At 34.3% G+C, this 27,030-nt stretch overlaps 1 protein-coding gene across 42 annotated transcripts in view; it reads left to right on the forward strand.

Moving 5' to 3' along the window:
• The window catches only part of RIMS2 (regulating synaptic membrane exocytosis 2), a 577,313-nt gene that overhangs the window by 252,877 nt on the left and 297,406 nt on the right, over positions 1–27,030 (forward strand). For all 42 annotated transcript variants that reach the window (XM_081816358.1, XM_081816367.1, XM_081816360.1 and 39 more), the window contains one exon: positions 1,242–2,167. In XM_081816358.1, the coding sequence (XP_081672484.1) occupies positions 1,242–2,167 (926 nt within the window). The remainder of the gene's footprint in view (positions 1–1,241; positions 2,168–27,030) is intronic.

A 27,030-nucleotide genomic window follows, 5' to 3' on the forward strand; every position in this document is an offset into this window, starting at 1 on the left:
TCAACTGACCTCGCTTTTTATTATCTCCTGTTCATATGTCCTGGCAAAAATCCCTGTAACAGATATTCTGAACTTCTGTCATCTTCAGGAGTCCAGTCCCACTGCTTTTCACGGCTAGTGGTTGACGCTATCTGGGTTCGTACCAGGGAAGAGGTCAGTGTGAATATTTTGTTGACAAGGAGTATTATTATGATTACAAGGTCCGCTGTGTTGTACTAGTGTTAGAGGGGCAGGTTGAGAACTTAATATACGGTTTCTTCATCTGAGGCTATAAGGAAGTATGCAGGGTCAGATGTGAAGACAAAGACAAGTTTCATGGAGCTGGCCTTAATCTCAATGAAGATAGAATAAAAATAGCAGTCCCTTCTGAGTTCTACAAAGACTGTGTGTGTGTGTGTGTGTGTGATGAATAAGTCATTATTGTTGTTATTTATTTAAATTGCTTATCTCAAGTTAGAGCAATAAAGAAGGGTTGGAGATAAATGATTTAGATGAACCAATACTAGGAGTGATCTAGGTAGCTGATGAATGAAAAATGATTTTTTAAAAAAGATTTTATTCACTTATTTATTTGAGAGAGAGAGAGAGTGGGGAGAAGAGCAGACGGAGAGGGACAAGTAGACTCTGCACCTAGCACAGAGCGGGACATGGGGCTTGATCTCACAACCCCAAGGTCATGACCTGAGCTGAAACCAAGCATCAGATGCTTAACCAACTGAGCCATGCAGGGGCCCCTATGAAAAATGATTTTTAAGAGCCAGTATTTAATTTTAGTCAGAAAGTATTCAACTCTTGAACCAAATTAGTTTGGCTTCATTATGTTTTCAAGAGACTATATCAAGGTGTCAGGAATAGAGAGAATGTCAGGTGGAGTTTTTCAAAGCTTCTGAATAGCAGTTGGGCGATTGTCGAAGTGTATTGAGCCAAGCAAAGAAATTATAGAAAAGTCCATCTTGCAGCAGCAGAGTATGATGCTATCTTATCTCAGGGCATAGGTATATTCCATCTGTAGTGTGCCAGGCATTAAAGAACCATATCAAAAATACCTTTTAAATTTCCTATTTGAACTGAATAAAATGAATATTAGTAAATCTTTTGTTAAGCATGACTTTAAAAAGAATTTTTTTTAAAAAAGCAAAAGAACTATTTGAATTTAATTCATCAACCCACCAGTGAATTAATAAAATGTTGAATTGTTTAGACGTTGCTCTTCTCATCATTCTTTTCCTTTGCTTACTTAGGACACGAAGTCCATCAGTATCCAGAGATCAGAATAGAAGATACGACCAAAGAGAAGAACGAGAAGAATATCCACAGTATGCTACTTCAGATAACACCATGCCTAGATCTCCATCAGATTATGCTGATAGGAGGTCTCAGCGTGAACCTCAGTTTTATGAAGAGTCTGACCATATAAATTACAGGGACTCCAACAGGAGAAGTCATAGGCATTCCAAAGAATACATTGTAGATGATGAGGATGCGGAGAGCAGAGATGAGTATGAAAGGCAAAGGAGAGAGGAAGAATACCAGGCACGCTATCGAAGTGACCCAAATTTGGCCCGTTATCCAGTAAAGCCACAGCCCTATGAAGAACAAATGCGTATTCATGCGGAAGTGTCCAGAGCGAGGCATGAGAGAAGGCATAGTGATGTTTCTTTGGCAAATGCTGAGCTGGAAGATTCTAGGATTTCTATGCTGAGGATGGAACGACCATCAAGGCAGAGATCTATATCTGAACGTAGAGCTGCCATGGAAAATCAGCGATCTTACTCAATGGAAAGAACTCGAGAGGCTCAGGGACCAAGTTCTTACCCACAAAGGACCACAAACCATAGTCCTCCCACCCCCCGGAGGAGTCCAATACCCATTGATAGACCAGACATGAGACGTACTGACCCACTGAGGAAACACCACCACTTAGATCCTAGCTCTGCTGTGAGGAAAACAAAACGGGAAAAGATGGAAACAATGTTAAGGAATGATTCTCTCAGTTCCGATCAGTCAGAGTCTGTGAGACCTCCACCACCAAAGCCTCATAAATCAAAGAAGGGAGGTAAAATGCGCCAGGTTTCATTGAGCAGTTCAGAGGAGGAATTAGCTTCCACACCTGAATACACAAGTTGTGATGACGTTGAGATTGAAAGTGAGAGTGTAAGTGAAAAAGGTAAGTACTGTCTTCTAATCACACTTTCCCTATAGTTGATTCCCTGGGGGCTTTCTTTTTAGGTTGTATTTGTAATAAACCCTTAATAGTTAGAGATTACTACCTTTATTTTAAAAGTTTCTTAATGGTGCCAATTATGTGAAGAAAGTTTCAAGTTTTTAAAAGTAAATATCTTCTGTTGTTCATGTGGAAGAGAAGTTTACTGATTTTTAAAAAAAAAACTTTTCCGCTTTGTTTCTGAAAATTTTCTTGCATCACTTCTTGGTGTATTAAGAAATATCTATTTTGTAAAATAATATTCTGTGTGTGTTTCCTTTTACAAATAGCAATGTATTTACTATAGAATATCTGAAAAATTCTTCAGTGTAAAGAATGAAATACAAACTATCCATAATCTTTCCCCCCAAATCTAACCGTTGTTAACATTTTGTATTTTCTTCTCTTTTTCCTATGCATGTATATTTCACGTATTTGTAAAATTGGTATCATGCTATACATAATTTGTATTCTGATTTTTTTCAATTGATACCATATCATTAACTTTTTCCCAAGCCATTAGTTGTTCTTCTGAAATATGTTTTAAAAATGGCTGCAGTAATAGTCTATCATATTATCATGTGGATGTACCACAAACTGTTCCTTTATTTGGGAGTGTTGCTGTTGCTTCCAGTTGCTAGCACAAATAATATTCTAATGGTTATCTTTATATAAGAATTTTTGTCTAATCCCTGAGTATTTCACAAATATATATTCATGCTTTGATTCTTACAAGCTTTTATTTCAGAATACCAACTTGCTTTCCAGGAAGGTTATAACGCTCCATACTCCTGTCAGAAGTTAAAGTTTTCAGTCTCAAAGCACCAAATCTTTGCAGTTGAATAGGCCACAAAAATGCTTTCTCTTTGTCATTTTAATTTGAATTTGATTGTGCAGTTGAATGTTTTGTATTTTATTGGTGTGTGATATCTTCTATGAATTACCTGTTCATTCCTGTTATTTCTTCTGCCCATGTTCCTATGGGTATTAATTAGTTTTTCTCTTACTGGTTTATAAGAGCTTTTTATATGGTTAGGATTTTTACCCATTTAACTGTCATGTTTCAAGTGTATTTCCCATATTGGATGTTTATCTACTAATTTTCTGTGGTCACTTGGGAATATTGAATTTAATATAGCTGTCTTTGTATCTTTGGTGATTTTTTCCCATTTTTTTAATCCATAGAAGCTCTTTATTCATCCCCAAGTCAGTTAAATATTCAGCTGTGTATTTTCTCGTGTTTTTATTATTTGCTTTTAACCTTTAACTTTTTAATCTTTCTGTAATTTATTTTGGCATATGCCGAAATATACCAGATATGTGAGTATCTAACATGAATCTCCTGTACCACCCACCTCTTGCCCACCACACAGACAATTTTCTGACACCATTTGATGAATAATCGACTTCTTCATAAGAATCAACAGGAATCAATAAAGGAATTCAAAAAGGCAGCTAGATATGAAATTAATATGCAATCGTTTTGTGCTGTACCAAAAATAGTTAGAAAAGTGAATGAAAAGCAGTTCCCATTCTGAGCTAAAAACAGAAAATGTGATTTAAAAATAACTAATAAGAAATGAGGGGGGCCTAGATGAAGAAAGCTATAAAACTTACTGAGTAACATAAAGGAAGATAGTCATTGAGTGAGTAGATATTCATTTCATGTTCCTGATTGGGATGGCTAAATATTGTAAAGATGCATGTTCTTTCTAAGCAATGTCTTGGGGTTAAGGCCATTCTAATTATAATCCCAATTGATGCCTATATTTTATTTCTACAAGTTAATATGGAAGGTGTACAGAGAAAAAAACTTAACTCTTTCCCCCCCCCATGCCTTTTAGGCTCATTGGGGCAGGGGAATGACAAAAGACAGATTAACAAGAAAAAAACTAGTTTATTATCATGTTCATTGTGCGTACATGTGGGAGCTTTCAGCTACCTGAAACTTAAAGGGGTGGTTAGAGTTTGTGCTTATACAGTCTCTTTACAAAAGAACAATAGATTTTTAGAGAGATGACAAGACAAAGAAAAAGGACTTTGAGTTTCTAGGGTAGCAAATCATGGGAAGGTGAGTGTATGAGGGAACTAATGGAAGGTAAGGGCTAGCTGGTAAAGTTTGTTATGTAGACTTCTCTGGAGCCATCTCTTGCCTGCTAAAGAGCAATTAACTTCTGTCCTTCCTAATAGAGGACAGGGGGGACACCTTTACAATTTATGTCCTACTTTCAGGCAAATGGGGGGAGGGTAGGCAGTTTTCTTGTATTTGCTTCTTCTCAGGTGCCTTCTGCTGAAAATAATCCTTATACCAAAATTCATATTAGAACAAATAAATAATAACATAGAAAGTGCCACAAACCAAAGGGGAAGAGATCAGTTATTCAACAGATGGGCTTGGGGAAGATGCATATACAGTGAAAAAAGAAAACCAAGTTAGAGCCTCATTTTACAGAAGTTGCACTGAGATTATAAATAATAAGAAAATTGTGTTTGTTAAAATAGAAAGGTCTAGAAAGAGAAACTGTGGATCTTAATTTTATCATAGGACATATAGAAGGTTTATTTCCCAGAAGCTGTAATACTTTAAGTATCATTAATAATTTTTAATTTGGTTGTTTTCCATAGTTGCCTGAGTATATAATACTACTAAAAGGTGACAAACAGATAGCTTGGTTATCTTTAGTGGATTAGTTTAGATTCTCTTATATAATTCTGTTATTCTTTGCTAAAGTAATGCCTTCAGTTTTACCACTTAAAGATGTAAAAAGTAAACATATAAAAATCTCACATAAATAAAAAGCTGTACATGAGTTGAATTAAAATATTACATAATGCTATTTAGCAGAACTTAAAACATTTATCAAATATGGAAAGAAACTTAATGTCACTCACATCTGTATCCTCCCTGTCTTGAACTCCTAGTAGACGCTGAGAGATGGTTGTTCTTCTCATCTGCCTAATAATCTGCATCACAGGGTGTGGTTTCTGCAGTCATAATTTACTTCAGCTTTGGAGGAAGAAATTTAAGTAAAACAAACTTTTCCTATTGGATGTTACCCCTGGTAGTACTATTCACTGATATGAAGTTATAGCTGTTAAGAGACTGGGACAGAGATTAAATTTTGTCATATCTTGGCTTTTCATCAAGAGAGAAGCACTTTTGGTTATTTGTGGAAACAGTATCAGTCTAATTTTGGAGTAAGCTACTCATTAAGCTATCTAGCACTGTGATCCATAGCCATCATTGGTAGTTAACTAATGTTTGAAAATTCCTTCTAATAATTAGAGAAGTTTTATTAGCAGCATATTTTCCCTGTATGCTTATATGTAGATATATCATTTTGATGAGGATCAACCAACTTTTAAAAGATAGTTATCTCTTTGCTTTATTATCCCTAGGCTAAATGACCCCAAAGAAGGTGTTTTAAACCTGAGACATCTTTCTCATTGTCTTTACATTTCTGTCTCTTTTCATGCTTGTGCACAACTTTTCAAAAATGTGCAAAGCAGCTTTGGATCAAGTAATGTAAAGTGTTAACCAGCATTGCATAGACAGATAGCACCAGGCAGCATTATTATTGCAGAAGGAGTCTTTGCTGGCCCTTGTATGTCATATTATAGCTTCTACTACATAGCAGGATCTTTCCTGATTTTTTTTAAATAATGAAATCTGTAATCCACAACAAGCTTATAGGCTTAGTTTACTTAAGTATAGTTTACTTAATTTATTTTCTTTGCTGTCCTATTGGCTAGCCTTTTTTTTTTTTTTTTTTAAACTTACACTTTATTGGTGCTTTGGTGGCTTTGGCTCTTCTTATTCATTTGTCATTTGTCTCTGTAAATAGATCTAATTTTAAATATGCAGAATTTCACTGAAATTTATAGTAGATATCATTTAATTCACCATGTTTTATTAAATGATACTGATAATTACAATTTATGAGTGATTAGGCCATTGTTGTGAAACAGTAACAGGGTTTTATGGAAAGAGCATGGGTTTTAGAGTTAAAGTCCTGACTGTGAAATTCATTAACTACATGATCTTCTCCTACCTATTTAACCACTCTTGGTCTGTTTCCTCATCTATAAATATAATAGGATGTTCATTGTCTGGTAATTTGTCAAATAGTAGATAGTAAAAACATTTTTAGATTACTTATTTAATGTTTTATGATAGTCAGCAATAGCTAAGACTTCTTCGAGACAGCTTTCAAGCATTTGGAATGAACGTATAGTCATGGTTACATGGATTATGGTCATTTATGTTGGTTTCAGCTCTTCTATGATCTGCCACATGTTGAACTAGGCTTGTATTTTTAGGCTAAGAAGAATATACTTTTTAACCATTGAGATACAATTTTGAGATGTAAATCAGTGTGTTACTAAATATTAGACATCTATTCCCTTTTTGGCCAAATGCTTTTTAGTGTCTATTATTTGCAAGATGTTGGATTGGACCTAGTAGAAAATATAGAGATGAATAAGACACAGTTTCTTCCCTTAAGAAATTGAGAGTCTAAAATAACTAGCAATATAAGCCCGTTGTATTACAGGTACTATAAGGACTTCAGAAGGAGAGGCATTGGTTATCCCCACTAATTTTATGTGATTTCTATGTTTTGTAACACTTATCTCTCAACCATGATATAGTTTGCTCTTTACAATGCTATAGTGATCACTTCCTCATATTTTGTGTTGGGTTAGAAAACTGCAAACTGATTTTTTCTTTTTTTGTCTTCAGATTATGGAAAGAGATACGTCTTAGATTGCTGATGTCATAGTATCTCTGAATCTAATTGCTAGACATCTCTCTCAAAGTTTAAAATATATTTTTTTCCTAAGGTTTAAAAAGAAATATTGACCTTCCAGTCTTATCTATGATTTCCTTATTAAATAGTCTAGAGCACATTTCTCAGTTTCAGTACTATTGACATTTGGGGCTGGGTAATTGTTTTGCGCGACTGTCTTGTGCATTATAAGGTGCTTAGCAGCATCCTTAGCCTCTACCCACTGGATGCTAGTGGCATGCCAACCCCCAGTTATGACAACCTAAAATATCTCCAGAAATTGTCAAATATCCCTTGTGGGGCAAAGCCCCCCATAACCACCTCCACCCTCCATCCTTAGCCTCTCCACTTATTTTCCTTCTCTCCTCACTTTTAGAATCAAATGAGAGTCTAGGCCATGCATTAAAAAAAAAAAAAAAAAGGGAGACTGGAATAGTATAGAGTAGAAAATATCAGAGTAGAGTACACAGAATAAGGGTAATAGATCTATAAAATGGTTTTTCTCTACAGGCCCACAATGTAAAATATATATTTCTTACTGTGGATTATGGCCAAAAAATGTTTTAAAGCCCTACTTCCTTATGTTATAATTTTGTGATTCACTTGATGCTAGTGTTTCCTGCCTTCCCTCTACCCCCCATCTTCTTCTAGACCCAGAGAAATGTCTAAAGATGTTGTTCAGTGGCTAACTGATGTATTATAAACACAATACTTTTTCTTATTTGGTATATTTTAATTTTACTATCATAATGCAACATATTTTTCACTTTAGTTACATAGTCATGCTGTCAATCATTTGCTCAACTCACAAAGGATTCTGTGTTTTTTGTTTTGTTTTGTTTTGTTTTTAAGCAGTGAGATCATTGTGAAGAGTTTTAGTTTTCCCTGTCTTCTGGGTTCTAACCTGACTGATTTGACTTGGTTGTTGCAGGTCTCTTTTGTTTTCCTGTAAAATCTTGAGGGACTGGACTGGTAAATGCAGGCATACATGTGTATGGCAGTGTCCTAAGTTATAAACCGTGAAACATTTGATTCGATTATTAGACTCCTGAAAGTAGCACATCCTTTAACTTATTTTTGGGAAGGAGTGAGTGGAGATGTGAAGATGGAGCAATTTGGAGAACAGATCCAGAACAGGAAAGAGGGGCGATAGACTGCAAATCTCCAGATACAGGCATGAGTCTTAAAGTATTAAAAACAAATGCTAAAGATATCAGCTTTATATATGTCTGAGTTTGGTTGTCAGTATCAATAGTGAAATTTATCCCCTTGTATAATCTCAAGTTTCGTATAATTTTTAAGTAATTGATTTACTGTATATATTTATAAGGAAAATAGGCTATTGAAATGATAGCCAATATTCATTAGAAATTTGAAGAAAATATTGATTTATGGTATTTGAGACCAACTAAACATGTAAGGAATTCTGAGCCAAATGGACTGAAAAACTTTTAGAATAAGTTGTAATAATGGGAACATTTAAAATTTTTTTCAGCTATCTATTTTATTACTAAGACTTCCACAAGTAAAATTTTTTAAAAGTTAAAGATTGAATACTTTCTTGTATATTCACTCCATCTATTGATAAAATAATTTTATACTAAATAATTATTCCAATTGTAATATGAGTCTTAGGGCTTCACTATAGGATAAAAAGAACTCAACTGCATCGAAGTTACATGGTTATAATTAATCACTCTTGCTATATTAGGCAACATTATGAAATTATTTCATCAAGTTCTTTTTTAAATAGGATACTTTTTATCAGATGAGATATCAAGTTGAAAATACATATTATGAATCTAATCCCAGACTTGAAATTATGTAATGTAAATATAAACAGATTAAGAAGTTAAATGAACTCAAAGTTAATTTGTAAAGTGCATAACCAGAAGGTAAATTTACAAATGGGAATAAAGAATTTTTTGTTTCCTGATAAATTGTAGCACATGAATGTTGAAGATGGTAATTCTTTTCTTTGCAAAAATATTTCCTTGTTAATTATATAGATGAAACACTATGTTAAGCATTTGCCTAAAGAAAAAGGATTATTTTTAATGGAAGATATAGTACCCCACATAGCAAGAAAATAATCTTACAATTTCAGTTTGTGGGATATTTGAGAGGGTGCTTAGCTAGTTGAGTGAAAAATTAAAAGCAAAATTAAATTATAGATTAGTTGTTGAACTTAGTTTGGAATATAGAAGTCTGTTAAGTTGGATTAGAATTCAATAGATAATGCTTTAGATATTGATATTTAGTACAGCTTAAAAACTGATAATGAAATTTATTCAGTAGATAGGAAAATAGAGAGCTTTGTGAAAAGCATATTGTTATTAATTGATGAAAAGTATAACAGAGCAAGTACTCTAATGGTGTTACAAATGCTGCACAAGCCAATTATATTTGAGTTAAAAAAAAAAAGCATTGAAATAGCAGAAAAGTTGGGTCTAATTCAATATTTCAATCAGTATTCAGTAAATTCATTCATTCATTCACTCATACATTCATTCTTTATTTCATTCAACTAAAATACATTAAATGTCAAAATAGTACTAGAATATGAAATACAAAAGTATTTTTATGACCCTAGAATTACTTTTTTTTTTCTTTTTGTGGAACAAGAGTAAGAATTTGTGCTGTAAATCTGACTGCATTTATGCTAGCTGGCTCATCCAAGAAAATTATACATGGGTTGGGCTTTTGTTTTTGTTAGCTTATGATAGAAACTATTTCCCTTTCTAGGATGTATCCATGAGAAGAGATTTTTCAGGAAATCTTTGGGGTATGCTTCAAAGCAGAAGGGCAGCTCAAATTATTGCCATATATAACCTCATTCTCCCTGGAACTACTTATCTGCCTCTTTTTGTATGGCTTAGCTTGGTTAAGAGCAAATAAAATGAGCCTGACATAGTAAAGTTCAAGTATGGACTCCTACAGTACAAGACTGATGTTTGTTAATTCTTTTAACAGAGGAACTAATGAAATATAGGTAAAGGTTTAATTTCATAGGAATATAAGATGCTCCTGATAATTTTGTATAAATCTTGAAATATATAATTATAATTAATTTTTTGAATTGAGTGTTGAATAAAATAATAGGATCTATGAAAATCATGAACTTGAATGGATGACTAAGATGATAAGAACAATTTAGAATAAGAACAGTTTAGACTATATGTAAGATGAAGGAAATTGAAATAAGGAATTAGCTAAAAGAGAATAAAAGATGTTAAGATTCTGGGTTAAGAATAAATGGATATGAATGGAATACTTTCCAGTCTTCAAACCAAATGCATTTTAGATATGACTATATTTTACAAAACAGTACACAGATTCAGAAGTGTGTGTGTGTGTGTGTGTGTGTGTGTCAGTAGATTGAGCTTTAAATTTTATTCTTACAGATGATTCTATAAGCCACTTTATTTCAGCACATCCTGCTCTGTACATGTTGGGAATTTTTTAAAGAGAAAATTTATTTCCCATGGGGCTACTAACCTGTGCTTTGTAACTGAAGATACCTGGGGTTTAATTAACCTAGAATTTGGGTCTCATGTCCTATTCTTAGATGGTAGGAGGGGGCAACTCTCCAAATTTTACTGAGGAAAAAGGAAATACGTATTTCTAATTTTGAACTTTAGATGCATTTTCCCAAAGAAATAATGTTATAAGTGTTAATAAATTATAACTTTTATTCATTTGATTCTGCAAATTTAGGGAGCCAGTTCTAGCTACTAAGTTAGGTACTTGACCCTGTGGCGCAAAAGGCATACATCTCAGTTTTTGTTTTGCTTTCTTAATCTAGAAAATGTTTTTTATTTCACCTTTATTTTTGAAGGATAATTTCTTTAGATATAGAATTTTTGGTTGACAGGCTTGCCACCCTCTTTCAGCACTTTGTATATGTCATTCCATTTTTTTCCCCTAGAGATAAAGGGTCTTGTGTCTTGCTGTTTTCAATATATTCTCTTTGTCTTTGGATTTCAGCAGTTGGACTGTCCTATCTAGGTTTAGGTCTCTTGTGTATATCCTACTTAGGGATCATGAAGGTTTGTGGATCTATAGAGTAATGTTTTTCCTTAAAGTTGCGAAGTTTTCAGTCATTATTTCTTCAACTAGTTTTTCTGCTTCTTTTTTTCCCCCCAGAGGAATCACACACACACACACTTCTTTGAGCTTTGAGCTCAATTTTTCTGTAAAGCTAAAACTACTCAAAAAAAATTTTTAAACATGAAGAAATGGCCATGATTCTATAAGTATTCATAAAGACAAACCCAGGCTAATATCAAAACAAACAAAAACAAAGTTCAGCCAGTTCTCAAGTCACTCTTAGGTTTTACTTACTACCAGGCTCTTTTGGCATTTCCCCTGAACATGGTGTAGTTTCCTAGTCAGTCTGAAAAGTGACTAGCTTTTTTCTGTGGGTCTCTCATTTCTGATGTCTCTCTGCAACATTTCTGGTTGGCTGCCATTTACTATATGGGACTGCAGTCTTAGGGTAGCAAAATTGCTGATTTTCTCTGTTTCCTATTGACTTTGTCTCTTCGAGCTGACAGAGCCATGGGTTTTCACCCCCACCCCAAATCAAGTAGCAAAGATCTGGTAGCAGAGCTGTTGTTTTTTCCAGACAGCCCCGCACTGCTAAAACTATTGCTCCTTCCCATAGACCCCTTCTTTTGTATGTACTGTGCCAGAAGAGGGTTATGGGAACAATCCCAGGTAAGAAGGTAACAGACTTCTGTTGTTATTATCTGAACTTCTAGCAGTTTTTCTCAAATTTTTATGTGTCTTTGACTTCCATAGCCATGCAATTGTTGTCTTTGATAATTTTGTCCAGGCTTGTACTTGGTTTTGTGAAGAGAATTAGTTGATACTTCATGCCACTAATCCAGAGGCTCCTCATTTGTCATGATTTTGTGAGTGTGGAATTCAGGCAGGGTTCACTCGGGTAATTTTTCTTCTTCATTTGGTGTTACTGAGTTTAATTGGTGGAATTTAATTGGTAGGATGGACTGTTCTAGAGGGTTCAAGATGCCTTCGCTTACATATCTAGCACCTTCGCAGGCATGGTTGGAAGACTGCTCAGCTGGGATTCTGAATCAATGCACCTACGTTTGGCCTCTTCAACATGGAAGTTTCTAGTTATTAGGACTTGTTATATGATGGCCCAAGGCTAATATTTATTTTGACCTAGCTTTGAAGTCATGCAGCATCATTCCCATTATATTCTTGGTTATAAACAAGTTACATAAAATGGAAGCAGTCTATAAAAGGGCATGAACACTATGAGACACAGTTCACTGAGGGACCAACCTTGGAGTCTAGCTCCCTTAAAGGCTTTAATGTGTGATATGTAGTTTGTTTTTTTTTCTCTCAAGTGGATGACCAGATATACCATCTAAAGCCCTGTCTATTGAAAGGATTTTCCTTAGTGATGTCTTCAAGACTACCCCTGACGGGACAGCAACAGTCTACTTTTGGCTCAATATATATATATATTGGGGATGTGTATATATATATATTGAGCTGACCTATCTATGAACCAGGCATGACTTTGTCTCCTTTTTCCAGTCATAATGGCCCCTTATATGGCCATAGATGTGAGCTGAGGAAGAGACGCTGATACAATAATAGTAGTTGGTGTTTAAGTCTGCACCACCTGCACATGCATTTTTCTTATATCCCTTGGCCCTACTTATGCTCAAACATGGATGCATCACTTCTATCTTACAACGGATTGTTGTTTGACATGTCGAACCTTTTGATTTGTTGAGCCTAACAGACCCTAGCTTATGTTGGGCATTTCTGGCTGTTTGGTCACTTGATCAGATCTTTGTCCCTACCAAGGCCAGGAGCATACCAGGGGCAGTTTTTCAAGTAGTGTACAATTCTCCACCACAGGCTGCATGGTCTTGATCCACAAACCTAGGAATGTACATCCTGATTCCCCTATTGAGGCTTGCCATAAATTTCACATGGCATCTCTTCCCACCATTGATGCTTCTAATAGCACACCTTCTGTTGCATTGTATAGCCCAAGTGTCAGGGCTGCTCACACTATAGCCTGAACTTAATCTAGAGCTGCTTCTTGCTCTGGGTTCCATTTGAAGCCAGCAACCTCTATAATTCTTGGTAAGTGAATCAAAGCAGTATTCCGCAGTGTGGAATATGTTGCCTTCAGAATCCAGAGGCTGTCTATCAGGGATTTGTGCTTTTTTCTCATTGGTGGTAGGTACAAGATATAATAATTTTTTCTTTTGCTTTGAAGGGATGATTGGCCATGCCAATGACCATTGGGTTCCTAAATATTTCTCTGATGTTTTGGGCTCCTGAATCTTTGTAGGATTATCTTCTACCCTCAGGAAAAGATGTGTTTAAACAAGGTCTCCAATATAATTGCCGAACTTCTTTCTCACTGATACAGTGAACCAATGTGATGTTCTCTGGAGTGTCCTTATGGTCTTGGTCTTTCGGGGCTATATTATGATAGAGGGCAGTAGAGTTAACATAACCCTGGGGAAGACTAGTCAATATGTATTCTTGTCCATCCCAAGCGTATGTGAATGATTCCAGTCTTTCTTGATAGGGATGGGAAAAAACACATCTGTCACTTCAGTGGCTTTATTTCTTATATTTGAGTCCATATTAGTTGTCTCTGGGAAGGATACCACAATGGCATAGCAGTTTTGACTGGGGCTACCTAGTTGAGTTTATAGTACTCCATTGTCATCTTCCAGGATGTGTTGATGCTTGTTTTTTTAGGCACCACCCTGGTAAATTAAAAGGAGGATATAATGTGAACCATCATGTTTGCATCCTTTGTTTTTGATTTAATCTTTGCTGCTTGGGGAGGGCATTATCATAAGCTTCCATATGACTTTTCCCATTTGATAGTTTTAACCCCACAAGCCAAGGAGCATTAGTTCTTCCAAATACCAAGTCTGTCCATTTGGGGACTGCGGCAATTACTCCTGTAACAACTGCATAACTTGGAAACAACATCTGTGGGGAAATAAGGGCGGAAAGACTTGGAAGAGAAGTTAAATTGTGGACAGGTGTTTCAACTAAACCCACAGGAGTTTGAAGCTGGGGTAGATCTTCAGAGATGACCTAATTAAGGAAGGGGTCAGGAGGGCTAGATTTGGCTGCTCCCTGGGGAGGGCAAGGCAGGTCTTGGCCAGAGTATATTTCTAGGGTGAAGGACGCAGCTATAAGCAGTGAGCATGCAACACTTGGGGCAGCTTGAGGAATGAGCGCAATTATAGATGGTATACAGCAATATCCAGTAAGATTTTTTTCTTAGAATTGTCCCCTTATTTTTACAAGAGGGATATAACAATTTTAAGCCTCTCTTACTCATATGCCCTTTTGAAACTGCAGGAAAATGTTCTAGAAGTCTCCTCTGTAGACTTCTTCATATATGTGTATTTTTGGGGATGTGTATTTGTGCCACAGTTGCTACTCATGCCAGTTCCTAATTAACCACTGATGGTAGAGTTAGAATTATCAAGATTGGCTTAGAGTTCACAGTTCTAAGGGGATAAAAAATGACTGGTAGATAACCATTTATGCCTGCCAGAGATATTCATTGTAAGGATTATAATAATGCAAAACTGGAAACAATTCATATGTCCAAAAATAGTGTGATGGAGCTTGCTTGTGCCAGCTTGTGAGAACTAGTTGTGTGCATCTCTTCCCAACCCCACATTCAATGACATAGTTTTAGTAGCTCAAAATTGGCCAAAGTGGAAGTATTTGCACCATAAAAATAGACAAATGTTACAAAACAGGGCCTGTTTTTCTCCCAGAAAACTGGTAGGTAAACATTAATCGCCATACCACTGATATCTATTGGAAGTTTTGATAACCTGTGGAGACTATGGCAATAAGGGAAATTGTCCAGGGTATAATGTAAACTTTTTTTAGAAGCTTAATTGAAACTTATATCTGCTATGTTAAAATGACATGTGCATATAGAACCAGAAAGAAATAAGGATAAATTAGAAGTTTTATTTCTTGGAGCAGTAGTTTGTAGGAAAAACTTAATGTAGAATTTCATTAGTGTGGCTATAATATTTATGTAATAAACATGAAAAAAGGAAGTTCTATTGATTAAATTGTCTTACTATATTTCATTTTTAGTGATCACACCCCCGGACACTCTCAGAGTACATATAAAAAATATCATAAATATAATCTTATGTATTACATAGGTCATGCTTAATGCCTAAAACATGTAAAAAAAACTGTATTTACTTCATAACAACATTCATCTCTCCATAACATTTTCCTTACAACTCCATCAAATTTCTAGAGTGTTGAATTTTTATGGTTCACGCTTCATCTTCCCTAGCCCCACTTCATGCACTTAACATTTTTGTATGGTGTCTTCTGTCAAGATTTATTTATTTTGTATCAGGTATGCTAATAAATTGCCTATCTCTTTATTTTAATCCAGCACCCATTTAAAAGATAAATCTATTTTATATAACCCACATTTTAAGGAACAGGTTTTATTAATTAAACACTTCTAATGTTAGAAAAGTAGAAGTGCTAGTACAGGTACTTTTTTAGTATTAGGCTACCTTGAGAGCTATAGAGAAAAGAGATAATACAACGTAATGCCTTTTCCCCTCTCCTGCCCCTGAAAATCCCCTTTCGGTAGACTTTCTATGAAATGAAGATTGCACTTAAATTTTAAATTTAGCTATATCTTGAAAAAAAATCTTGTCATTAAACTTTGGATTGCATTTTGATTGGTTTGTTCTATATATACATTTTTTTTTTCTTTTTTCTCTTCATTAAGTCAGTGATATCACCCCTTCTCTAAAACAATAAGTGACTGGAGTAGGAAAGCTGTACACTGGTAACAGATTGCCTGGATTAAAATCCCAGTTCCTTGAGCACTTTTGTTTTGTTGTTTTTTCACTTATTGTTTTTGTTTTTTTTTTTTTTTAGAATTTATTTATATATTTGAGAGAGAGAGAATGAGAGACAGAGAGCATGAGAGGGAGGAGGGTCAGAGGGAGAAGCAGACTCCCCGCCGAGCAGGGAGCCCGATGCGGGACTCGATCCCGGGACTCCAGGATCATGACCTGAGCCGAAGGCAGTCGCTTAACCAACTGAGCCACCCAGGCGCCCCTCACTTACTGTTTTGTGGTTCCCTAACCTCATTTGCCACATTTGTAAATACATGTCATAATAGCATCTATTCCACATAGTTGTTATAAAGGTTAAATAGATTAATGTAAATATTTTAACATAAATAAGCCATACTAAAAGTACTCTTCTGAAATTTGCTTTTCTGATTCAGTAATATCATCATTCATTTTACCTGTCAGCCTGATTCTTTGTAAAAACTTTCTAGGGACTCCTGGGTGGCTCAGTCAGTTAAGCGTCTGCCTTTGACTCAGGTCATGATCCCACGTCCTGAGATCAAGTCCCACACTGGGCTCGTTGCTCAGTGGGAAGCCTGCTTCTCCCTCTGTCTGCTGCTGCCCCTGCTTGTGCTCTCTTTCTCTCTGACAACTAAATAAAATCTTTAAAAAAAAAATCTTTCCAATAATTTGTATTTGACATACATTTTTCCAGACATTTTCTGCTGTGAAGAATGCTGAAACATTCCAACTAAGCTTAAATATTCTGTACTTGAAGTTCTGATAGTTCCCTATATAGCTAGAGCCAACAATTAATTTATCAATTTTTGAAACACTGTCAGTAAAGAGGGCATTTGCTTAATGGTTAATACTATACTTACATTTTAACTAGAAATTTAAGGTTTTAACTATATTTTCTATTACCAAGAAATGGATAAGTACTATCTCAACTGTATTCATTTGGATATGTTTGGGAGAGTTAAATATATGATGTTTGGGATGAAAAAAAGAAGAAAAGAGACATTTATAAGCCATTGAGGAGCTAGTATGGTTGATAGGTTTATTACTTATCCTTTTTTATAGCGAGACAGTGTGGTGTATTAGAAAGAGCAATGGATTGAAGATACAGGTGCCATTCTAGGCTCTGCCAGTGACCCCACTGTAATCTTTGGAAGATTATTTCATTTTCTGGGCTTCAATTTCTTCTTTAAAGTGAGGAAAATAGATTAATTCAATATTTTTAAAACTATGCTCAATGAAGCACCAGATATCTGTGCTAAAGTTTTAAGAACTGCTGAAGAGGATATGAGGATATGGATGTGCATCTGGATCTTCCACTTTGTTTCAGCCAAACTTTGTTCTTAACCAGTTTGTATTTGGAGGTTTTGTTAGGAAGGAGGCTCCATGGTGTAAAGAAGTGTAGCAATGACTAGACTTGTTATTTGAATTCATTAATTTATTCAGTTAATGTTTATGTTCCATGCAATACTCTGTATGCCAGAGTCTACAACAGTTTTAAAAAAAATACTATAGAGAATGAGCTTCTTAATTGTTTTGTTTTGTTTTCCTGTTAGACACTATGTAACCTCCTTGAAGATCTTATTTATGTTCTTTCTTGTTGTATCCCAGATATTAGCCTGAGTCCTGGCACCTGGTAGGCTCTCAACAGATATTTTTTGAATAAATGGGTGACTATATGGAACAATGAATGAGTGAATGAATGAAACAATGTTTTTATGATTTCTTTTTGCTCCAACATTGTATGATTTCTCTCAGTTACATCTTAGCTTAAAAAAATTATTTTGCTTTGGTTATAAAGCTCAGAGTGTACTACATAATATCAAATAAAACAAATGAAAGAATTTTTAAGTAAAAAACATAAAATTAGAACTATATATAAAAACAGCATGAAGGGGCACCTGGGTGGCTCAGTCAGTTAAGCATCTTCCTTCGGCTCAGGTCATGGTCTCAGGGTCCTTGGCTCAAGCCCTGGGTGGGGCTCTCGGCTCAGCAGGGAGTCTGCTTCTCCCTCTCCCTCTCTGCATTCTCTCTCACTCTTGCTCTTTCTCAAGTAAATAAATAAAATCTTAAAAAAACCCCACACAACTTGGAAACAATAAATAAGTAGACTTCGCATATAGTTATGAAAGCACATTCTTACGGACCTAGTTTCCTAATTTTGAGAGATTCAAGTTATCTCACTTCAGATTAAATGAATATAACCCAAATGATAAGAGGAATACTTACTAAAATTTAAATAATGGATTTTTAAATAAATTTAATAAATTTAAATAAAAATGGAGTTTTTATTCTTGCTTACTGGCATTGGATTAATTTTATTTTTAACCACTTTTAGATAGCTCCTTAAAATTGTTTAAAATCCATTGAAAAGTAATTACTTAATCAATGTTATTTTTAATATCATGCATAATTAGAGGCTGATTTGGATTATGTGACCTTCGAGTTACTAAATAGGATAAAATCTGTAGGATGATAATTCCATAGAATTTATTTTTAGCACAGGATTTAAGAATGTGAATTTTCAAGACAGACTACATGGGTTTTTAATCCTGGCTCTATTATAGCCTAATAATGTGATCTTGGGCAAATTATTTGAGCCTCTCAATTATACTTTTCTCACCTGCAAAATATATCACCGTTATCTAATTTAAATGGTTATTGTGAGGGTTAAGTAAGATAATCATATAGAGTGTGTATTCCAATCACTACAAATAACACCCAAACTTAGTGGCATAAAACAACCATTTAATATGCTCATGGTATCTGTGGGTCAGGAATTTGAACAGGGCTTAGCAGGGACTGATTGTTTCTGTTCTTGTCTGGGACCTCAGGGTGAGGGTGGGGAGGCTGGAAAAGCTGAGCCTCCTCAGGTATTTCTCTCTCTCTCTCTCCATGTGATCGCTCTAGAATGGCAGCCTCAAGGAAATGGACTTCTTATGGATTCCCAAAGCACATGTTCTGAGACAATGTTAGAAGGAAACCATGCTGTCCTTTTTAAACCAAGCATTTTATTGTTCTCTTAATGCATAAAACAGTTGCTGTTATCTCACATCTGATGAAATTAGTTACGTGAGCTGATAATAAAGATCAACAATTCCCAAACATTGTTTCCAGTATGAAACATAATTCATACTCAGGTCATATTCCTTTCCTAGTGATATGGATAATTTCTAATTTCTTGTGTAGCTTTACTCCTCTCCTTTCTTTTTCATTAACGAAATTGAGATTGATAATAGCATAGATGCAATTTTGAATTAATTCTACTTTGAAATTTACTTTGGGTAAAAAAATTAAATAATTTGTAAACTACATTACTTCATCAGTACTAGCATTGTTTGTGACAGTTTACAACCGTGTTATAACATAGTGGCGGAGTACTACTGAGGCAGATCATGAAATAATACCCACTTACAGGTTGAGGGAAAGATTATTTGCTAATATTCTACTACTTACCATTTCCCAAGCATATTATATATATTCATATTGGAAGCAGTAGTTTGATATATTCTCCTGTCTTTGCCAAGATTGTACATGTTGTTTCCCATTAAGAAAGAAAAAGCCTCCAGTAAGTAAAAATTTACTGTATCTCTCAAGGTACAGTTTAAATATCACCTATAAGCATTTCCTAAGTATTAATCTCTCCTTTTTCTGAATAATCGACAATTTTTTTCATGAAATACCACAATTTTGATTCAAAGAAATTTTTTTACATTATAATATCTTAGGAATAGAGGTAATTCTTACCATTAAATGCTTATCATTGTTTAATGGTAGCATTTTTTTTAGTGATACATGAGATAATTGGTATATATTGTAATTGATAGCAACTTAGATGAAGTGAAATAGAATACAATGGATGTATATTATATTAAGGTATGTTACACTATGTTATGCTGTGTTATATATTTTACCTACCTATCTTTCTAGAATGTGAGTTTCTTGAGATCCTATTTGTACCCACAGAACCTAGAACAGTTTCACGCTGTGTAATAATTAAAATGAATTCTAATGGATGTAATATATACCATCATGTTATCAATATATTCTTTAATAACATGTGATTGATTAAAATTGATTAAAATCACATATAATTAAAGAAGAATATATTAATAACACCAGAGGAGCAAGATTAAAAAAAAACAAGCTAATTATGAATAATGTTTATCTTTCTATTTAAAGTGCTAATGTATTTTGAGTAGTCTTAGTTTTGCTTTGGAGGTTGAAATTTGGTCTAAAGAATCTATCTGGCCTTTAGATCTACTGACTTTTATGTTTTGGTCCATATCTTTAAAATTTGCTGCTTTGGAAGCTGGCAGTATATTAGGAACAAATTACCATAAACCTAGTGGCTTAAAACAATACATATTTACCATCTCACAATTTCTGTTATTCAGGAGTCTCAGCATGGCTTAGCTTAGAATCAGTTTTCCACATATACCCTAACAGTTGTTTCTGAAGCAACTCCATGGAACAGAGTTGGAAAATCATTGCCTTAGAAAATATTCACTCTATATAACTTTTTTTTTTTTAACTTTGAGTCTCCTTTAATACTGAACATTTTCTTTAGGGGGGAAATACTTACATCTTATTATCAGTTTTAATGGTTACCTTATGAAGAAAAATGACCTTCCAGGAAGGTTTCAGCATTATGTCTCAAAATACAGTTCCCGAAACACTTGTTCCATTAGAAAGGTTAGTGTTCCAATTAGGTTCGTGGAAACTATACGTTATATAATTCATGTAAAGAAACATATTGTCATTACTATGTGAAAAATCATTCACTCCAGAAATCTATTTAATTACATTTAATCTAGAGTTTTCCAAACTTATTTGACTAGAGGACCTTTATATTACTCGACCTATTAACATTTTGCAGTCAGTGTTCCATGTTAGGAAATGCCAACATTTATAACTTGACAAGTTGAAGAGGAGGGCAAAATATCAGGAAGAGAAATGAGAGGAAAAATAAAAGATTATAAATGAATTTTCCCTATCTATTTTAGAATGGAAGTTTGATTATTTCATCTTAATAATGATGATCAAATGGGGATGACTCTACAATTTGCAGAGAACTTTGATTACCATTATCATATTTAAACCTCTCAACAATCTGTGAGATATCACAATTAATCTCTTTTTATATGGATGAGGCAATGAGGCCTAATGTATTACTTGACTTGCCCAAGTCCTAAAATTAATAAGGAATGAAACAGATACTTTAACATAGGTTTTGTGGCTCTAGCTACAAAACTCTTTCTGTCATCATATGCTGTGGACTTAAATTTGGTTTAACTTAAAAATGAGGATATTGAAGAATACTTTTATATAATATGTGATTTAATTATAAAACCTCTGTTAAAGTAATGAAAACAATGACGTAAACAGTTAATAAACTCTTGCATTCACTTAATGACTTAGAAAAAAATGTAATAAATAGAATATTCAAACTTTTTTCTCTGTGTATTCAACACACACACACACACACACACACACACACACTGTTGGATTAGTTTGTGTTTTACAGTAGAGGTAAGTGAAGGAGAAAATCTTAGCCTAAGATGTGAGTCTTTGATTACTATTTTTAATCAGGTTTCATATTTAAGAATGTTTAACTTGCAGTAATAGAATCATTGAATGTTAGAGTTACATAAAATTTAGTGTGCTTTTTGTGTAACTTCCTAACTGAAGCACCAATTTTCTCTAAGTCATGCTGACAAGTGGTATTCTAGCCTTTTCTTTGAATTGTAAAGCTGCAATGATAGTACACAGAGATCCCGTGTGCCCTTCACCTGGTTTCCTTCAATGATTACATCTTGGATAATTATAGTACAATATCAAAACCAGGAAATTGACATCAATTTATATAGTTTATATAGTTTTATGACATCACATATATGGATTTATAAACCCCTGCTATTATAAAGGTACAGAACTACTATACCACCACAAAGATCTTGGTTATGCTACCCCTTTATAGTAACATTCCCCCCCACCCCTGCTCATCCCTAACCTCTGCTAACCACTAATTTATTTTTCATCTCTATAATTTTATCATTTAGAGAATATTGTATGAATGAAATCATATGGTATGTAACATTTTGTGACTTTTTTCCCCATTCTGCATATTGCCCTTGAGGTCCATCTGTGTTGTATGTATAAATAATTTTTGCTTTTTTTTTATTACTGAGTAGTATTCAATGGTATGGATATACCACAGTTTGTTTGGTCATTTGCCTATTGAAAGATATTTTGGTTGTTTCCACCTTTTAGCTACCTTTACAAATAAAGATATTCTTTTTGGTGAAATTTCTCTTCACATAGAGATTTTAGCCTTTTACCATTAAGTATCTTAGCTGTAGGTTCTTGGTTGATTATTTATTTGAGCAAGTTCTCCTGTATTCCTGGTTTTTTGAGAGTTTTTTTTAATCATGAATTTTTTTTTCTGCATCAGTGAATAGGATTGTGTGATTTTTCTCTTTTAATTTGTGAATATGGTAGGTTGCACTGATTTTCAATATTCAGCCAGTCTGACATTCCAGCAATAAACCTCATTTGGTCAGAGTGTATTATACTTTTTATATATTGCTGAATTCTATTTGCTAATATTTTGTTAAGTATTTCTGTGTTTGGGAGGGACATTGGTCTGCATTTTTTTGTTGTTTGCCATTTTCTTTTTTGTAGTCTGTTCCCTCTGATTTTTATTTCTCTGCTTTCTTTTTCTTGCCTTCTAATGGGTTATTTAAACATTTTTTTGAGTTGCATTTTGATTCATCTCTAGTGTTTTTTGAGTGTATTTCTTTGCAAAGACTTTTTTTAGTGGTTGCTCTAGATAATATATTACATATGCACTATCACATCCTACTGGTGTTTACATTTTACTAGAGTGAAGTGTAGAAACCTTACATACCTTACGTTCCTTTGCCTTTCCCTGTTTCTAATGTAATTTTCTTAAATATTTCTTCTATATATGTCAAAAAGCACATCAGACAATGTATACTTTTTGGCTCAAACACCAAACATAATTTAGAAAGCTCAAGAGGAAAAGGAAAGTCTGTTGTATTTACCCATATTTTTGCTTACTATGTTCTTTATTCCTTCTCAGTATTTCAAGGTTCCCTCTTTTTTTGTTTATTTTTGTTTCCAGAACTTTTCTTTAGACATTATTTTAGGGTAGGTCTGTTGGTGACAAATTCTCTTAGTTTTGTTTTGTCTGAGAATGTCTTTATTTCTCATTCATTTCTGAGATGTAATTTACCATGTTTAGAATTCAGGGTTGACATTCTTTTATTTCAGCAATTAAAAATATTGTTCCATTTTCTTCTGGCCTCCAAAGTTTCTGATCAGAAATCCACTGTCGTTCAAATTATTTTCCCTCTTTAGGTAAGGTGTTTTTCTCTTGCTGCTTTCAAGACAGTTTGTCTTTAGTTTTTAGTCTGATTATAGTATGTCTTGCACAGATTTCTTTGAGTGTTTCTTGTTTGGGAGTTTATGTAGTTTTTTGAATCAGTAGGCTCAGCTTACACGTTTTACAAATTTGGGAACTTTTCAGTCACTGTTTCTTTAAATACTTTTTCAGGCTTAGCTTCTTTTTCCTCTCCTTCTGGGACTACAATGATGTGAATTTTGGATCTTTTGTTGTAATTCTTCAAGCCCCGGAATCCTCGCTTATTTTATTTATTTTTATTTTTATTTTATTTTATTATTTCATTTTATTAGTCTACTTTATGTTTTTCAGATTGAGTGATTTCTGTTGTTCTATTTTCAAGTTCATTGAGTTGTTCCTCTGTTTTCTGCATTCTACAGTTGAGGTCATCCATTTGCTTTTTCAATTTCAGTTATTTTTCAGTTTTAAAATTTCTATTAGGTTCTTTCTGTGTCTTCTTTTTCTTGTTCTGGAACTGGAAAGCCTAGCAATACATTTTTGAAATGTTACTAAAGGAAGAATATTTTATTATCTTAGTTCTGCCCTTTGAAGCTATACAAAATAAGAATACTAATACTAATAGTCCTAGTGGTTGAGGACTATTTTGTGTATGATTTACATTGGTTACTGTATTTAATTCTTAAGTAATTCTATCTTTTATTCATTCAACAAATGTTTACTGGCTACCTACCATATATAACACTTTTTTTTTTGGTCAGTCAAATATTTTTGCTTTGGCTTCAAATGGTTAAACAGCTTGTCCTTTATTTACTCAGGAAAGAACTTCATTTCTTCCTTTTTTGGTAGGTTGTAGGCATTGGGAGAAAGAGACATTGTGAGCTAGGTTCTCACACCTTCACATAAACCAGCCAAGAATTTTCCTTTAGGGTTTCCACACTGTTTTTAATTCAGTTTGGAGATTTATCAGTGCTTTTGTGTGGAGCAATATTGTATTTTCAAAGGGTTTTCTGAGATACAAATACTCTTAACTTTTTGGGTAGCCATAAAATTTTAATTGTCAATTTGTGCCATGAGAAAGATTGGGAAGCACTTGTCTATTTTGTAGATTAAAGAATATTTTTCCCCTACAAAGTAAATTTTGTGTATTTAGCCCAATAGCATCATCCTTCACAAATAAACTTCTTAAGAGAATTATCTCCAGCGGTTTTCAAACATTATTGAGATCATAATCACCTGGTGGGTTGTTAAAAAACAGATTGCTAGGCCTTATCTACAGAATTTCTGATTACTTAAGTCTCAGCTGGTGCCTAAAAATCTGGCACTTTTAACAAGTCCTGGGGTGATGTTGATTATGCTGTTTAGGGGATTTCACTTTGTGAACCATTTGTCTACACACAATTTTTCTACTTCCTTGTCTCCCTTTGATTCTTCAGTTACTTCAACAGATTTTAATTTTCATAATTCTTTCCAAAGTTTTCTCTAGCCTCCTTCTGATCTTCATGTTGCCACATCAAATGCACACTTTTCTGTTCCTTATCTTACCTACTGTACAGAAATCATTCACCATAGTTCCTTTCTCCTCCTGCTGAGGAAACTCTCTTCTATTTGGTTTGGGGAACTCCCTCTCCCTCCCTCCTCCTTTTCTTTCTGGCATGCTCTTTCTCAGCCTCTCTTTTTCTCAAACCAAACTCTAAATGTTAGGATTCAGTCGGGCTCCTCTTCATATCTTATTTTACCTTCTGTTCCTAAATGATCCACTGAGTCCTATCTGTGTGCTAATAATTCCAATTTATGTCTGCAGCTCGGACTTTTCTTTGTTACAGCTTAACAAATCGATTTTTTATATGCCCACTTGAATAACTTATAGATATTTTGAATAATATATCCAAAATCAATCACCATATTGAATAAATTCTAAGATGCATATTTCTATCATTTTAGTATATGTGAATTCTATAGTCAGTGACATCTTAGAGTCTGTGAAATGGAGTATTTCCTTCCTACCCCTTTCTAATAAAAAGTGCTCTTCCTCCAGCTTTCTCCATCTTATAAGTAGTCTTTCCTTCCATTCAGTTGTTAATGCCAGAAACCTGGGACTTGTCCTTGACTCTTGAGTCTTTCTTAAATTTTTTATTCTTTTTTTTAGTAATCTCTACACCCAACATGGGGCTCAAACTCGTGACACTGAGATCAAGAGTCACATGCTCTACTGACTGAGCCAGTCAAGATGCCCCTCTTCAGTCTTTCTTCTCTTATTTCTACCGCCAAAACATCTCTCAGTTCCTTTTTCATACCTTATCTGTTGCTGTCACCTTTGTTCAAACTATAATTACCTGTCCCATGGATTATTGCAAATGCCTATTAACCTTGGTGTCTTCCAACCCAATCTGTAGTTAGTACTTAGATTCATCTTTTTAAAATGTAAATCAGTTCATGTCAACATCTTGCTTAAAATCCTTCAGTGAATGAAATCCGTAATCTTTAATACAGCATAAAAAGTTCTCTCTAAGCTGGTTTGTGCTGCCTCACTTCACTTAGCATTCCTTTTTTTTTTTTTTTTAAAGATTTTATTTATTTATTTGACAGAGAGAGATACAGTGAGAGAGGGAACACAAGCAGGGGGAGTGGGAGAGGGAGAAGCAGGCTTCCCGCGGCGCAGGGAGCTCGATAAGGGGCTCGATCCCAGGACCCTGGGACCATGACCTTAGCGAGAGGCATTCACTTAACGACTGAGCCACCCAGGTGCCCTCTCACTTAGCATTCTTTTTGGTTCAGACACACTGGTGTTCCATCAGTTTTTCTACAGTATCCTGTTGTTGCTTCTTCCTGGAATGTTCTTTCCTCCACTTTCCATCTACCTATCTCCTTACTTGTCTTTTAGGCCACATATTTCATTTCTCATTTTAAAGATCACTCCTTTAGAGGTCATTGCTGACCCCAAAATCTACATTAGATCTTATTATACTCTTTCATGGTGTTTTGAGAGTTCTGCCCTTTGCACTTATTGTACTCTCTCATAGTGTGCTTTCCTGTATGGCATTCATGATTTATTTACTGTGTTTATCTTCACTGTGTTCTGTGTCTCATTGTTTTACTCCTTATGCTAGAGCTTAGCACAATACATAGCAAATGGAAGGTATTTAGTAAATATTTTTAAGTAAAAGAAAATATGACTAGAGCTTAAAAAGATGCATATGTACACATATAGACTAAAAAGAATTTTTTTTAAAAAAATGTAAAGCAAATAAGGAGCACATAAATTTGGGAAATGGATATTCATTCTTAGTTGCCAATTATATACATTGTCTGACAAAATCATTTTAAAAGAAAATTTACTTTTTATGAGAACGCAATTTCTGCAAAAAAGTTGAAAAATTATTTCAAAGTAATTTTAAGTAATTCATGGTATTTAAGTAAAGTTCATTTTATTTTTACTAATAGAAATTGAGTGATTCTGGTTTTTTTCATTTTCATACAAAATTAATCTTTTGTGTAACCAATTCTTCTTTTTTAAACCACCCCGATTTTTTGGGAGGTTTCAGCATTATAAAGAATATCATACTACATTCCAGGAACAACATTTAATTACTTGGTTTTTTGTTATAGTGGTTATTGGCAAACCGCTGTTTAATTCTGAAAATGTTCCTTCATCTTTGGAGAACGACCTCATGTCTGTAGGCCAGCATGGAAAAAAATAGCATGACTAATAGACACAGTGGATAGTCTTTTTCTTTTTTGGAATATATAATTTTTTCATTT

This window comes from Leptonychotes weddellii, chromosome 4 (assembly GCF_054177405.1).
Source record: "Leptonychotes weddellii isolate Sample4059 chromosome 4, ASM5417740v2, whole genome shotgun sequence".
NCBI classification, from domain to species: Eukaryota; Metazoa; Chordata; class Mammalia; order Carnivora; family Phocidae; genus Leptonychotes; species Leptonychotes weddellii.